The sequence below is a fragment of the Perna viridis genome, chromosome 1 (genome assembly GCF_037379345.1).
Source record: "Perna viridis isolate PV_CMFRI_1.1 ecotype Kerala chromosome 1, ASM3737934v1, whole genome shotgun sequence".
Taxonomy (NCBI): Eukaryota; Metazoa; Mollusca; class Bivalvia; order Mytilida; family Mytilidae; genus Perna; species Perna viridis.
Genome location: NC_142445.1, coordinates 59,369,440 through 59,386,412, shown reverse-complemented (window position 1 = coordinate 59,386,412; position 16,973 = coordinate 59,369,440). Strand labels below are relative to the sequence as shown.

The 16,973-nt window shown below is 33.8% G+C and overlaps 1 protein-coding gene across 2 annotated transcripts in view; it reads left to right on the top strand.

Annotated features, from left to right (window-relative positions):
* The first annotated feature begins 109 nt into the window (after positions 1–109).
* The window catches only part of LOC148629620 (laminin subunit alpha-2-like), a 94,433-nt gene continuing 77,569 nt past the window's right edge, over positions 110–16,973 (top strand). For both annotated transcript variants that reach the window (XM_088554299.1, XM_088554292.1), the window contains exon 1: positions 110–1,722. In XM_088554299.1, coding sequence (XP_088410425.1) covers positions 1,650–1,722 — 73 coding nt within the window. In that variant the 5' untranslated portion in view covers positions 110–1,649. The remainder of the gene's footprint in view (positions 1,723–16,973) is intronic.

Here is a 16,973-nt window from a genome sequence, read left to right as displayed (position 1 = left end):
AACAGTTTCAAACTGCAACATATCAGAATAAATTGTTACTTGAGAAAACAAAGAGGAACGACGTGGTTTCGAAGCTATTGACAGGAACTCGTGAAACTAGCATTTCGTAGCATTTTCCGTAGTAGAATTTTGGGTTATCTTTCTTTCTATTATTTAATCCTACCATCCGGTAGTCCGTTAAGTTGCAAAAAAAATCAAATACCTCATTGTCGCATTTTTACTTACTCTCTTTCAAGGATCAACATCAGTTGAACGGATAGACTGTCTACGTTTAAAAATGACACTGTTTTTGAAATATTGTTAAACCGGGATCGAGCCATATGCAAAAATTCGTTGACCTAACACCAGGAGGACAATTGGCTCACAATAATAGATGTCATTTCCAACATCATTATACAAGTTACATGATTTATAGATTTGGAGCACATCATTAGCATCGATAATCAAACTATATTACTATTATTCGAGAAAAAGATGCTGTAAACACTTGTGTAGCAAGTAAGTGAGTCCGTGATGACGAATGCTACATGCTTGTAAATGTAGTTACGTACGTACATGTGTTAGGAAAGTATTTCAACTCAGCAAAATATACAGTCTATGGAACCAAGAATGTTATTAGTGAACTATAGACAGAAGAAGTCTACACTTTGGATATTTTTGTTACAATAAAAAAGCGTTATTGCTTTAAGAAAAGCTTGATCTTTTTGTAATGTTTCCCAGTTTAATTACTAGTCTATACATAAAACTAAAATTCTAAGGTCACTAATGTAATTGTAATATGCCATAATCTGTGCTTTAAAGTCCTTCTTTCTATTTTGTTTATACGTCTACTGTAACTGTAACATGCCATAATCTGTGCTTTAAAGTAAGACCCAGCTAATAATTGAGTCGATCAAATCTCGAAATTAATGTCTCTGCGGAAAATTACAAGATCTCTACAAAACGTACAGACAAATGCAAAAAACTGCATCTCAGGACCAATATCGTGTCTCTGTATCTTAGCCTCTGTAGCGAAGTACTAGTATACAAAAAATTCCTTTTATAAGTGGAATTATTTCAACTTATACAAGTACCCTGACCCAATGTTGCTTGCCAGGTATTTCAAGTAGATGAAATTTCAAGATCAAGCCATTCAAAAACTGAAAGGCAATATATAAAGAAGCGGATACACATGTTTAATAAACCGAAGCACCGCTAGGCTCATTTTTAAAACCAAGGATCTTTATAAGACTGTTCTATATTTGTTCGACAAGCGAGAAGAATAAATGCTTCATTTGTACTTATTAAAAATCTATTTTCTACAAATTGATGTAAGACCAAAACGAACAACTAAATTTACCATTTATTTGTATTCAAGTTCAACATAAAGTTCACTTTTTTGCATTCTCCAGCAGGACCATTGAATAAGCATCTATTTGTAAAATAAATTCAAGAATCTCATTTTGGTACTGCATACCTAGACGGGAATTCATTATCATGCTCGTTACCTTTCGTACATTACCGAAATAGACTATAGGAGTTTTTACCTTTAAATTTCGGTACTTCAAAGAAGGCGTCTGCTTGCAAAGGTGTACTTGGTTTAATAGTGGAAAGTGAGAATTGCAGAATGCAATGGAATAATTTCATAAGCTAGCACATTTTTAAAGGAAATGGATTTACTAAAGAATTTTTGTTGCATTCTATTAGTTTTATTTTTGGACTATCCTTTCTCTTTGGGACAAGGTGAGTTACGTCTCTTACAGGTAAATTCTTTTCGTTAAGTGCAATAAAATTTATATTTTATTAAAAAGAATTTAATATACCAAAGATGGTATAACTGTATTTCGTGAGAAAGAAATTGCACCTATTGTGAATGACATTTTCCCCGCTGATCAACCATTCATACAGGACCCGGTACCTGTAGGTCCGCGATTTTAAAACACTAAGAAACACCGTTTTTATTTATTTTTACTTCATTTATTAGATTTTAAAATGAAGTATATATACTTGACAAATGGTGAGTTGAGTGCGTCCCTACTATATGAACATAAATAGCATATACACAAATATAAATTTGAAACCCCTGTAGTGTAAACATTTGAAAGTGTACATGCATAAGGAAAATTTAGTTGCAAATATAAATCATAGGCTTTGAGCATGCATATATGTATATAGTCGTACACTTTTAACGTTGTATATATATGTAATTATGGCTCGTCATATGAAATGTCTTGGTGTGTGATCGTTTTTGCTGTTGTAGCATGTTCAACGAAATACATGTACATGTTAATGGAATACTAAACACTGTATTATCTGTATAGTAATTATCCAAGTTTACCTATCTTTATGTAATACGATTGTGATAAACTTTACTGGTCTAAAGAAGCTTTTCTTACCGCCGTTTGATACCGATAAGTATAATAAATTACTTAAAGACTTTATGAAGAGAGATTTAAGACGTCCATAGGTTAACAATTTAGGGACCGACGTCTTATATCTTATCCCATGTGCACATGTAGAAAGGAAATAAAGAGTTTGAACGGTTTGAAGGTTTTTCGGTGAAATATACTGTCTTTATCAATGAGACTGGCTAAAAGAATATGAGGCGTCCTTCTTTTTCGAAATATTTGGTTGTACTTCAGTTAAATAGTAATTGATTTTAAATAAAGACGATTTTATCATAGAAATTCTTGAAGCTTATTTAAATCAGATTAATTTCCAATTAGATGAATTTTGTAAGAAAATACCTGTTTCATTTACACAGCAGTGAGCCTTGCAATACGTAGAACGTTTGCAAATCTTCTACAAGCTTAGATCTGGATTTCGGTACGTGTGCTTTTCAAATATGCACCAGAGCCGGGGAACTTATTAATAAATTGCCGACGTGGCATATTTTACCACTCTGAAATAACGGTCCATACTCGTCATCAGATAGGGTACTATGAAATTACGTGTGGAAAGGTAGAGGTAGGTGGCATAGAAATAAAACCTATTAACATACAATGTACACGTTTATTTGATTTTTATCAGTTGAGTGAAATCTCTATATCAAGGAGTTAGCCTAGCGAAAAGTCAACATCACCTCTATCTAAAATGTTTTCTTTCCTAATGTAATGTGAAACGCAACTAAACAGTAACACACGAACAAATTTGAATTTACATGATAATAATTTGTCTTCATCTATTGAAATCCTTCACAAGACATTTGATTAAATTTGGGTATTCATGGACAGGATGTATAAAAGAGAACAGTATAATGCACCGATGGATTATTCCTTTTCGCGTTTTTCTCGCAAATTTCTTCGAGTTACTATTTTTAAATACTCGTTCTGGTATTATATTTATCAGTGGTGGATTCGGGGGGGGGGGGGGGGGAGGCGTCAGGGCCGGCCCCTTGTGTTAAAAAAGTTTGCATCATAATAGCAATAATACATTTGCAGCAAAAATCTCTGGGCCCACACCTGTTTATTATGCTTTATATATATTGATCTAGTTTTCTTTCTTGCGTTTGGAGCCACTTTAAGGTTCATTTGAAATTCAATGTTGCGGCTGGGCCTCTTTCCGGTTTATTTTCATATAATGTGTATGTCTGGAAAATTGAGTGCCCACGAGACGGCTGTGTCCTTCTCCCAACGATTTTTTCAGGAATCCACTGACCGGCAGTTGGGATGGGGACTTATTATTTTGTTACTTTTCACACCATTGTAGATAACAATAACACATTCCACACGTGCCTTGACTAAATCTGCTACCTTTTTTTTTAATTAAAAATATTTTTTTTTACATCGGAGCAGTAGAGAGGAAGTTGTTTGTTTGTTTGTTGGGGTTTAACGTCCGAGCAGCAATATTTCAGCTATATTCAGACGATGAACATGAAAGTGATGATAAAATGAACATGAAATGATGATGAAATGAAAAAGGGATGGGACACAAGGACAATGGGGTCGACAAATTTTGATTGCCACTGAAAATAGGGAGAGATGGGTAGGGTCGGGCAATTTAGCCTCCTGTGGCGGAGCCCTATGGTTCCTACTCCGGGAGAATACCACAGTACGGTTCTTTAACGTGCGAGGAACGTGGCATCTTTCCCAACACGGTGCACCACTATGGTTTGCGATCAGGTTTTCCGTATTATAGCCTGACAACCCCAGCATGTAACACGCCAGTGGTACCCCATTCCACCACCTGGGGCACACATCCCAGTTGCTCTGTGGGCAGAGCGCCCTAGCCCCGGCTATGGTTCTGAGCACTATTTAGTCACCTTTTACGACAAGCTTAGCGCTGCTGCAGGCCTATTCTTTTAACACCCGGACCTGCACGGGGCTAGAGAGGAAGTAATGCTTCATATAGCGTCGCGAAAAGTGAACAGTCTGTGTAGATCAGTCAGTATGTCAAACCACAGATTTTCGGCTTAGATTGACATATGTCAGATGTTAATTTACAAGTAATAAATCCATAACGGGAATAAATATTATGTTAAGTCCTGAAAATAATCAAAATGTTTGTAAGTAGGCTTATAATGCGACTTAAATATCAGAAGAACAAAATACCGGGATTAAATTATTGAAATTACACTGGGAAACCTGTTGTTTAATACCATTTGAGACTGAATGACCCGTCACTCGGACTTACTGACTGCAGTCGATGCTGGAGCAATGAGTTCAACTCTAAATCTTTAAAGTTCACATAAACCAGTTGCGGCTAAAAACCACTAATTCCACTTCCCATAGGCTTCTATGCTAATTTCACAATATTCAATGGCTTCTCTGGACTTTACCTTAACTTTAACCTGCAGAGGACTATATATCAGCATCATTCTACATATGTCAGCTCACAATCCTCAGAATGGCATGTGGGGTTAGCAGACTTGCAGTGCAGTACTGGTCACCGGAAGTGAAGGGTCTATAAATAGCATGGGAAATCCCAGTGTTTTCACAAGATAGGGGTATATTTAAAAATCATTATGGAGATTAGGCTTCACATCACAAGAAGCAAAATGCACCTATAAAATGTACAGAAATGTTTTTCCTTTCAGAAACTGTTTCAATTTTTTTAAATAAGATGAGAACTTTTTTCACAGCACTATGAGGAACAGGGGTAATTTCTGCGTAGGACTATTTTTGCCTACGTTCCAAATGCTCATTGGTTGAATTGGTGGTCTGTAACCTAAATTGCACCACACGGAACTTAAACCCTACATTGTTTTGATATTAGAAAGTCGCCTTAGGCAAAACACAGTGCCCAAGTTGGCACAGTTTGCTCAATCACTAGTAGAACGACGGAAAAATCCAGCTACAAAAATCATTTCTGGATCGCAATTTCTTCTTCATTCTCCCACACAAAAAGTATGTCCCCTAGTATATTGAAAAAATGAACCAGAAAGTCCCCAGTCGGAGGCCCACTACCTATTTGGCAAATTGTTCATGACGCCGAGGGTCATAAGGCCCAGTGTGTGAATCCCAAAAAGAAGTGGATCATTTATAAATGCATTGCAGTTTGACCAAATTTAATGTCATCTGTATTGTATTATTACATTTGTATGATGAATCTCCAGCATTTATTATGAGTTCCTTTGTTTGATGTAATATTTAGGCCTTAATTAATAGACCCTTTTGTGCTAACTTTGGGGTAGTCGGTGAGCATGCGTAGAGCATTCTCAGTATACACTTTCGCGAGGAAAATTCTTTTGTTCTACCCATTGCAAGCTCTACCTTGCGGAAGTGTATATTGAGCATGCTCACCAACTTACCATAGAAGGGTCTATTTAAATGATTTCTCTATGTTTGAGGTTACACTGATCTTTTGACTTTTTTATTTTTGAGATTACACTGATCTTTCGACTTTTTTCTTACCCATTTTCTTGTTTCTCCCATCCTCTCTCACCCTGCCCTTGCTCAGGTAATGGCTACATTAAATAAATTAAAATCTTTACACCTCTGCCTCAGTACCAAGTACCAATAAACCTTGCAGTGGTAAACATATGCACATGTCTAATACAATGCTTGATTCTTTTCAGATATCAGTTATTTATGTTACAGACATGTACCTAGATTTTGGAAGTTGACTTCAAGGATAAAAAAAGTCGTTGATATGACAGGCATTTTCATTGAGATTTTTTGTATATATTCTTGACTCTAACCTTCTTTTAAATACATGTAATCTGAAATAGTTCTACAATGTACAAAATTTATGTTTGTGGTACATGTAGGCTTAAGTTTTTCATTATCTTTGTTGTATATATGTAAATAATTTATAAAGCATATGATTCTTTCCCTAATTACATTTTTTTGTGTTAATGATAATACTAATTTAAAAAAAGTATTATCAGAAAGAAGATGATGTGAATACCTCCTGCATTGAATTGCCATTTTTATAACCTTATGATATAACAATTTAATGTAGGTTGGGAACATGATTTAATGCATGAATTAATCCAGATGCTCCGAAGCTGCACACTAGGCCATCAAAACACTTGTTGTAATTAGCAAATTAGAATGAAATTTGGCACCACCTTAGCAATATACAATTTTCTGATTACAGTTTAAATGAAGTAAATCTTGTATATATCAGATTTTATGAAGCAAAAATTGAAGATGCACATTATTTCAAGTTCAGGAATGAATTTTGAAAAAGGTGTAGTGGCTGAATTGTTCAACTTTTCAGGTACTCCAAATGGTTCCATTTCTAGACTTAGATGTAGCAAGAATCCTAAAATGCAAAAACTTAATTCAAATAACGGATAGAAGGAGGCAAATGACCACCTGAAAATCCTTTCTCAAATTCCCAACTTTGACTTCTTTTTAAAAAAAATTTAAGCAAAGGGAAGTAACTTTACAAACCGATAGACCAGTTTGCTGTCCAGTTGCAACACTTGACAGCAGTAGACTTCAAATTCAAATGTTTTGATTTATCAGAGCTGTGATAAGTACTTAGGTACTTTGAATTAACTTATTTCAAGCCCCAAGTGACAATTGTAGTTTCCAAGAAAATTGTTTAATGTTCTTCAGACAGACCTTTCACCCATGAGACTGCCAACCAGGTTGGTGGGTAACATCTCTTTGATAAACTTGCTAAAATAGCTTGATTTCTGTAAATACGAAAAAGGACTACAGTGTATGAAGAAGTCATTGACTAATTTGTTTGCCATAAGGTTGAAGCAGTCAAGTCTGAATCACTCCTTTTACTAATTGTAAAATTCAAGTACAATCTTTCCGAAGGCTCGTCGGACTATCCGATATCACCAGTAAAAATGTGACAGGACCGATAAAAAAAATCCTTAAGTCCAGAAAATTTATGATATTAGACATTCTTTATTCCAAAAAAAAAAAAAACTGAACCTTTGGAAAGACTGCAAATATGAATTATGCCTGCACTGCAAATAATGAGTAACTGAAACCAACAATCAAACTTCAAAAACATGTAAATAAACTAGAAGTTGAAATATTTTGTAAAAGCATACAGCAAACCCCCTTACATTGGTCACTCTAGGTAAAACAGTGGCAAATTTAGGAATTCAATAAAAGGAGGTGGGGTGCTTTAGTGATTTCCTGTTTTTTTTTTATATAATTAATACTTTTTGCAAGAAAGGGAGGCTTGGATCCATGCCCCGTGATCTGCCAATATATGGCTACCTTTATCTTAAGTTATTGTCCTATAGACACTGCTATTATGTTTGAACTTAAAGTTTTTTTTTGCCCATGACACAGTTAAGAATAGTGCTGTAATTGCACTAGCATTGACACTAATTTGGCAATTACCCTGTCTGATCTTAAACTTGATTTCATGATTAAGACAATTTAATAAAACCACAGCAAATAGACTGAACAGCAGCTTGAAAAAGTGTTGTCCTAAACCTAAAGCTGGTAAAAATGCTGGTGGCCTGTGGGTCTGTCAAAATTTGATTTACAGGCCAGCCATTCCTATCAAAAAGTTCTCTGAAATACCATTTGGGCCTGTGAATAAAAAGGATGACAGTGAAGACTTCTGTATTACTTTAACTATTAAATTTGATGTTTATCTCCTCCTTTGTTCAACAAGGAGCTTGAATATTCTTGTAAGTATTTATGTTTTATACATGTGAATGGCGATATATGTGGATTTTTATCATACGTTACACACATAGAGAAAATTGTCACATATTGAAATCTTAACCTTTCAGCAAAACATGACAGCTCATATAATAGTCTGATTGACAGATCCTTGTATGAAACTAATGACCAGAAAAATCATTGATGTCAGATTTCCAATGATATTTTTGACCTCTATTCTCACTTTTATATAGTTATTTGAGTCTGTTAAGAATGTTTAATGTCAAAATTTGATCACTCCATTCATATGAATTTTCTGTGATTAAGATCCAGTGTTGGCATTTGGAGGTCTTTGTTTGAAAAAGCTTAAATTTTAAATTTGGTCTTAACTCCTTAGTATTGCCTTATAGACATAGACAAAATGATTTTCTGTCTTTTATTGTATGTGAGTTGTTTCGACCAACAGATATCTTGACAGAATGTGAAATTGGACAATAAAAAAGTAATAATGGAACTATCAAAAGTACTTGTGTATTTTCTTTGTATAACTACTCACTGTATATGCTTGTAATTTAATGCACCCCCTTGTGGTTGAGTGGGTTATTGGAATCCCTTTGTTGATCCATCTGTCAAAATTTGTCACAATTATCTTGGCTCCCAATGGATGGATTGATTTCAAATTTGATTTTTTGCTTCATATATATGGGGCATATCTTGTTAAGCAATTTTGGGTGCTATCCAATATCAACTCCCTGTACAAGTGGGACTTTGCCATTTTTTACTATATGGAATGATAGAGCAAATAGTCATCACAAAAATGTTGGCTCCTAATAGATGGATTGATTTCAAATTTGGTGTGTTGTACATTAAGATTGGGCATATGTGTGTAATCCATTTTGGGTGTTGTCTGATATAATCTTCCTGTATGAGCAGGGGTATGCCCTGTATGAGCAGGGGTATGCCTTGTATGAGCAGGGGTATGCCCTGTATGAGCAGGGGTATGCCTTGTATGAGCAGGGGTATGCCTTGTATGACAACGAGTTTACTTTTATGTATTTTGTTGTTGTAAATGTTTTCTAGGTTTTTAAGTTTTTTTATACATGGCTTTGGTGAAGCAAAAAAGGGCATTAATGTTCTTAGTTAAATCTGTCTTTCCTAAATTTAAAAAAAAATTGCATAATGTTTCATACATGTACATTCAAAACAATTAGTACTCTTATGAAAACTTCAAAGTACAGGTACATTCATTTTTATGTTTTCTGTATTTGTTAGACACATTTTGATTAAAAGGCTTAAAGTTGAACTATGTTGTTTTTCAAGTTAATAAGTTCACCCCATTTTATCCTTCAATGGAAGTTAAAAACTAATTTGGTCAGTGAAAATTGAAATTGAAATTAGAATAATAGCCAAAGTGTTTGTACTGTGGTTAAACTATCAGGTAACTTATACATTCTGATACTCTTATCTGACCACAAAGACCACCTGATGAGTTTGGCTAAGTCTACAGGATTACAGCAGCCACCTGATGAGCTTAGTTAAGTCTATAGGGATTACTGAAGCCAGTTACCTCTACAGGGATTCCAAAGCCACCTGATGGTAAACCACAATGGAATAGATAAAATTTGGACTTTTTATTTGCACCAAATTTTATCATGACCTAAGAGTTTTTTTGAGGAAACATTCTTGTAGAATTTTAATTAAATGAGGTGACTCAAAACCTTTTGAATTTTTTAAGAATTAAATAAGGTTGGTTACAACCTAACCTGCATGTATATTGAAAGCAGATTTTATCAAATGTATTAGAGGTAAAAACCTCAAGTATATCCAATGCTTCTCTTTCATGACATGCATATCATGGCACTTCCTTTTTAGCTCACCTGCCCAAAGGCCAGGTGAACTTATGCTATCACTTGCCCTTCCGTAGTCGTCGTCATTGTCATGGACAAATATTTGAAAAATCTTCTCTTCTGAAACTACTAGACAGACAGGATGTTCCATAGAGTATTGTGCCCAAAATGACCATTGGGATTTATGATCCATGCAAAAAACATGGCTGCTGTTACTAAAAATAGAACATAGGGATCTGAAGGCATTTTTTTGCAAATAACTCAAGATCTTTGCATTTAGCAAAATTCTTGCAGGGTACTATTGTTCAGCATCAAGAGACTAACCAAGCCAAAATTTTCAAAACAATTTGTCAACTGATGTAGAAGTTGTGGCCCCTGAAACAGTTATTTTGTCATTTTTTGCATGTACAACTTTGAAAATCTTTTTCTCAAAAACCGTTGCACAGAATTCTATGAAAGTTGGTTTAATTGTTTCTTAGGGTATCCCACACAAAATGACCATTGAGATTTTTGATTCATAAAAAACATAGCCCCTGTTACTAAAAATAGAACAAAGAGGTCAAAAGGCAGTTTTTTTGCAAATAACTCAAAAACTGTTGCCTTTAGCAAAATTTTTGCTGGGCTAATATTCTTCAGCATCATGAGACCGACCAATGCTGTAATTTTCAAAATGATTTGTTAACTGATCTAGGAGTACTTTTCATTCAGAATTGTTAACTTTCCTTTCATCTATGGCAACATCCCTTCGGCTCCTGCATATGGAGTGTTCATATCACAACTCATACGTTATGCCAGAGCTTGCCGAAACTAAGCAGACTTTTTGTATCGCGCTAGAACTCTAACAAATAGGCTTCTGGAACAGGGTTATGTTGCTACAAGATTGAAGTCATCACTACAGAAGTTTTATGGTGGTCATCATGAACTCGTGGATCGTTATGGTGTATCCATCAGCACCATGAAAACTGATGTATCCAACGGGTCATGGTTTTCCTTTCCTCGTTTGTCTACCCTGGACTTGACTTTTTATGAGCGACTCGGCGGGTGTTTCTAGAAAAGCAGAGGACGCTTACCCTACCGGTGCACCTGGTACATGCTCCCAGTTTTTAGTGGAGTCTGAGTTGCTCATTTACTTTTGTTACTTTGTATGTATGATTTTAGTTACTTTATGTTCTTTGTTGTGTATGTCTGTTTTCCATGTCTGGTCTTTGTCCCTGGATTACATTCTTTTGATTACCGCTATAACCTTGGTTCCCTTGATTACTCTCTTACAGCTTCTGAGAAATTTTTTTTCTCCACATGTACAACTTTGAAAATCTATTTCTCTATAACCATTGAAGATCATTTAATGAAAATAAGCGTACTGTTTCTTTAGAGTATTGTGCTCGAAATGACTTGATTTTTTTATCTGTGAATAGATATGGCTGCCTATACTAAAAATGGAACATAGGGTTCGGAAGACAGTTTTTTTTTTTAAATAATTCAAAAACTGTTGTCTTTAGCAAAATTCTGGGCTAGGTCATAAAAATGTTATTAAATGCATTTCCTGCTTTTGACAATTCAGTTAATTTTAACTTAGCCTGTCTTATTCCTCAAGTTTTTCAAATATGCAAATGATTAACCAGGTGAGCAATTACTGCTCTTTTGAGCCTCTAGTTTAGATACCATAAATTTCCATTACTTCAGACATGTAATATAACCCCTAAGGAAAGTTATTTTTTGTAAGAGTTTCTGGTTAATTTTTGTTGAGGAATATTTTTTTAATGCCAAACTTTCCTGTAAAAGCAGTAAAGTTCTGAATTTAATTTTCTGGACAAAATGATATAATCACTGGATAACCTGCATAGATAGTACTAGCTGGACCTTTCCATTGGATAAATGCTAATAAGTATGCCTTAGAAACTTACATGAGTCATAAATTTCTGTACATTTTCCGATGAATAGGTTCGGGTAAGTGGCTTAAAGTCGGGGTACAGCTTTTTAAATGAGATGAAGTTAAATGTTAAATTAAAGAGAAATATGTACATGTGTAACTTAAAATTGCCTTCCAAGGGAAAATTCATAGGTATCTAACAAACCCCTTCCTTTTACTTTAATCTAGGTTTAAAGTACAAAATTAAATTAAATTCAACCACTTTTATGATGGATTTTTTTTTATCTTTTGACATTTTGACCTTTGCTGGACATTAGAATTGTGTTGTTGGGGGTATTATACCATGTTATCAGAGATTTACTGTACATGATTAGGGTTTTGATGGACATATATGTAAATTTAAAGTTGACCTGTCTAGTTAACTTGATATTTTTAGCTTAAGGGATGTTTTATTTGGCTCTTTGCTCTATTTCCTATTAAGATCTATACATGTGTTTTGATACATCAACCAAGGCATTGAGATTTCATGATTATTATTTGATCAGATTTTCATGTTCCTTTGAATTGAACAAACTTTAGAAGATTCAATGAGGAGTAGCATCCTTCATCACAAGGTTTACCAATAATCTTAAGTACATGTTTTCAAGCATTCTCATCAGCTCTAAAAACAAGATATTTAAATCACATGTATGACTGACATTCCAAGAATTTGTGCCTACCCTTACTATAGAAAAAACCTACTCACAAATGTCCCTTTACCCTGGTCTCTATAAAAAATTTCTGCATCCCTCTACTGATGTGCTATCTAGCAGCATAAATTTGTTGAATGACATTACAAGCATCATCATTTTCTCATTGCAACTGGTAGAAAGGGAACTATAAAAATTCAGTGCATTTGACTGATTTATCTATTGCTACTTCACATGCCTACCAAATTATCTCCATTTTCTCATTTGAAAGTTTATTAAGCTTCTGTATCTATTTCAGCCAGAAGCCACTGTTGCTGTTGTAAAGTATACAGTGTGTATACATTTTTGCTTTTGTATGTTTGCATGTAGAGCGCCTAGATTTTAACCCTTTATTTTTATCTTAAAGTGAAAGTATTGAAATTCAGGTTACCAAATATGCTCAAGTAATGGTCAAGTCACTTTAAGGACTATAAGTTATCAATGAATTACCATTACTACTTGAACTTTTTTGTGTAGATCCACTTAAATGGACAGTCAAGTTTGTCTGACTATTTATAAGCAACAGAGTAAACATTGAAGATTAAATCAATACACATTTTGCTGTTAAATCAACTGAATTTGATTTAAGTACCTAATAGAAAATTCTAGCTCAAATGACAAATATGGGCCAGACAGACATTTTCATTTTCTGATGAGACAGCAGTTTCTTTTTTAGCTTTGCTCTCTTGTCATGACTTTAATAGGGTATTATAAAGTGATTTATCATTCATAAGTAATATTATTCTGTTAGAAAATAGATTTGATACACTTGAGCTAATTTTTGGACAGCTTTAAAACTTGATTTCCAAACTCTTTCTTTGGACTCATGGTCTTTTGTTGGCACTTTGATGCATACAGCTTTTTTTTGTTTTTGCTGTTTTCAAATAGACTTGCAATACTATGCTTTTATGTCTTTTGCTTTTTGTAAATTCAAGAAGAAGCCATGGGTTATTATCTGAGTTTGACTGTTTATACCAGGTAGTTTTAAGTCAAAAATGATATTGCTATCCATATGAAGGCTGTTTGTTACAGGGCTCTTTAATTCCCATTGGCCATCGGTTTTTGTTCGATCTGTTTGTATCTATAAGATCAATGGTATAATTAGAATAAGCAAGTCAAATGAAGACAGTTCTTTAAATTTTACTAAGTTTAACTTAATTGGATAGTTTAATAATGAAGATTGCCTTTTTCAGGAATACTTGCACGTAAAGAGAAAGGTCATCTTTTACTAATAAACTTAGTCCAAACCCTATGGAAGAAAGGGTCCTACTTTGCATAAGCTAAGACCTCCACAGGTCTTGTTGTACTATACTTTTCCTATTTTAAAGTGGACTGAAACCCTATTTAGGGTTAATAAAAGGTGAATTTAAACACTGGATGTAAACCTGCCATGAATTTAATAATATGTTAGCTTTAGATAAGGACAACTAATTTTAATATTCCACTTGACAATCTTTTTAATGGTGCTTAGGTCTTTTTAATATAAAAGATGGGAAGTGAAATAGCTGATCTAGTTTGTCAATAAACTGGCATGACAGGCACTTATTTGGGCATAAAATATACTTTAGTTGTCAAAAAGAAAGATTCAAAGCTATGGGCAGTGTAAACAATTGATACTTCTGTTAGGAACAGAGATCAAAAGCAACAGAGAGGTTAAAAGCTTGTCTCGCACCTCAGGTGTAGCTAACTACCCAATACAATTGTTTAAACAGATATACCAAACAAAGACCTCAATGAGTATAAGTTTTCAATCTTGTCTCATATTCTATCAATGATCTACCTGTTTCAGATCTTTTTTCAAGATCTTGGGCTATATGTGCTAATTAGCTTTTGGTTCTATTCAGGAATATTCAGACAAGAAATGAAATTTAGATATCAATACCTAGCTCATAACCTTTCTGATTGAATGAACAGTTTTTGTCTAAGAGCCATATTAGCTACTTTCTAAACTTTACTTAATGTTCACACTTAAATAGATTTTTTTTCTGTTTGGATAATTTTAAAAACTGCCCATAGATTTGGGCAGAGTGTCCATTTTTTTTTCTGTGGTGAAAAATTACATAAATTAATAAATATCTCTACTATAAAGGGAGTAGAGATGAATGTACATTGTATCCTACCCAATCGCTGGTTGGCTATTTTCTGGCTTGGTGCCACCTTTGTATTAAAGAGAGGAACATTTTGAATGTTAACATCATTTGTTGTAGGAAATACCCATAATGAAATGGCTAAAATAAGGGACACATAAAAATGAATGAAATAAGGCACTGTTAGATGTAAACTTTTGTCTAAGGGTTGACACTGAGCAGCTAGTTCTTTTAGGTTTAATGGAAAACAGTAAAACAAGAAAAGGTGTCCATTTCTGGGAATCATAGTGCCTCTATGGAGATCTTGTTTGTTACAATCAATGACTTATTTACAAGACAACTTTATCATTTATTTGTACACTTTTGTAGCTTCCTTGAAGAGTTCAATTCTAAAGAGAATATATGTACTTCTGGCCTTGTTTTGAAACATGGAAGTAAGCATTTCAGGGATTTAAAAACCACCAAGTATGATCTGTAAATCCTTTAATAATCTTGCAAGAAATTACTAGTGGCGTGTTGTAACATTTGTAAACCCTAATTAATCCGCTTGGTATAATTTGATTTGAAGTTTTAATCTCTAGATTACAAGCTTACATTGATTTTAAGGATATGCTATACATGATTGTTATCTATGTCGTAAGCCATGGCCTATAATTTTAAGTCAGATTTTCATATCATTGGGACGTGATTGAACAATTCTAATTGGTATGAAAGACGGAAAAACTTTAATTGACAATTTCACCTGACATAAGGTTTTGCAGGTGTTCTTTGGAGATTAAAGTGTGTTTGAATAGAAACAACTTGATAGAATGAACTTTAAATTGGCACTTGACAAATTTGTGGTTGGCACTGTTTTTGTCATTGTTAATTAAAAAAAGGACTTTCTTAGATTAAAGAAATGTTTTATTTTACTTATGAGCTTATCAAATATATGTTATTACTTTTTGCTTCATTGGATTGAAATGTTTCTAATCACATGAATAGGAACAAATCTATATCTTGTTTTACATTGCTTATACTTCGTTATTCCTAAGACCCGACATTGAACATGAATACGGAATCACAGTCACTTTTTAGGGTTTGCTGAAAACTAGTGAAAGTAGTATCAATGTAATAGAACTAATAGACAACTTTAGGCAAGTGAAATAGACAAAAAAAAGGAATGCTCATATAACAAATGATAATATCAAGGCAATTCAACCTGTTTTGATACTAATCTACTCATTGATGAAAAAAAAAAAACAGATATTGAAAAAGTATTGGGCAGGGCTCAAATAATTCAAATAATTAAATGAAAAATACATTTAAAACGAAATATCAGAAATAAAAATATGTAGGCTATTCCCAACCACATTTTGCATGATTCTTATCTGGAGTGCTACTTAATAAATATTTCAGTATTTAGCTTGCTGATACCCTCCCAGTGCACCTAGTCTACAAATTAAGCATATTATTTCCATCATGAAGTCAGATAGATTTGCCATTTTGTGTGTTTTCCCTCATTTTATGTGTTCCTTTATTTGTTTCTGTCTATGTCTGGTTTCTTATTCTTTAACTGAACTTGTAGTAGTTTCCTTTGATTTTTCTTTTTGCCATAATTTGAGTCTGTTTAAGGATTTATAAAATGTCCCAAGCTTCCTTGAGAAGTATACTCCTCGCGTCTTTGGAATTGGTTCTTAGCAGTCATTAAAGATACCAATAAACCATTCTAATATTTCTCTCAATTGTAGTGTGTAATTTCTTGTCGTCGTTTGTTCAGTGCCCTTGAAATGTAATTGGAAATTTACAAATATCAATCTACTTGTGGTGTTAATTATATTAAAATTCAATTTCATGAACTGGCAATTTACAAGTACACACAAAAATACTTATTATGTATTTTGTCACAGAATGACAATTATAGGTTACTGATTATCCCCTTGTAAATTGGACAGCTAGAATATATGGCCTCTAGGAGGTGTAAAAGTGTTATTATAAATGTCAACACAAATATTTATCAGATATATGTGATAGATTTATTTAGTTTTGAGCAGATGGTTTTTTAATCATTTGGTTTCAATTACATTTGACAATTATTGAAATTATTGTTAAAATTCAATGTTTTGGGTTATTAATTAATATTATTTTTTTAAATTGCCTGTGAAGTAATTTTCTTGCTGTAAAAGGAAGGTTATAATTGAAGTGACTTCTTACTAGGTCATATCTGTATGTGTCCCTAAATGAACTTTCTTAGTATGGTCTTCTATGGTGAGATAAACAGTGTCTAAATCACTCCGCAAATATATGGTCCAACCAAAGACTTCTTGGACAACTTCTTGTTAAATTTATTGCCTTTGAAAGGCAAAATTCAACCAGGTGAGTGATTCAGGCTCCTGGGAGCCTCTTGTTAAACTCGGCATGCAATTTCCAGTTGCTTATTTTCTATCCCTGTTAAG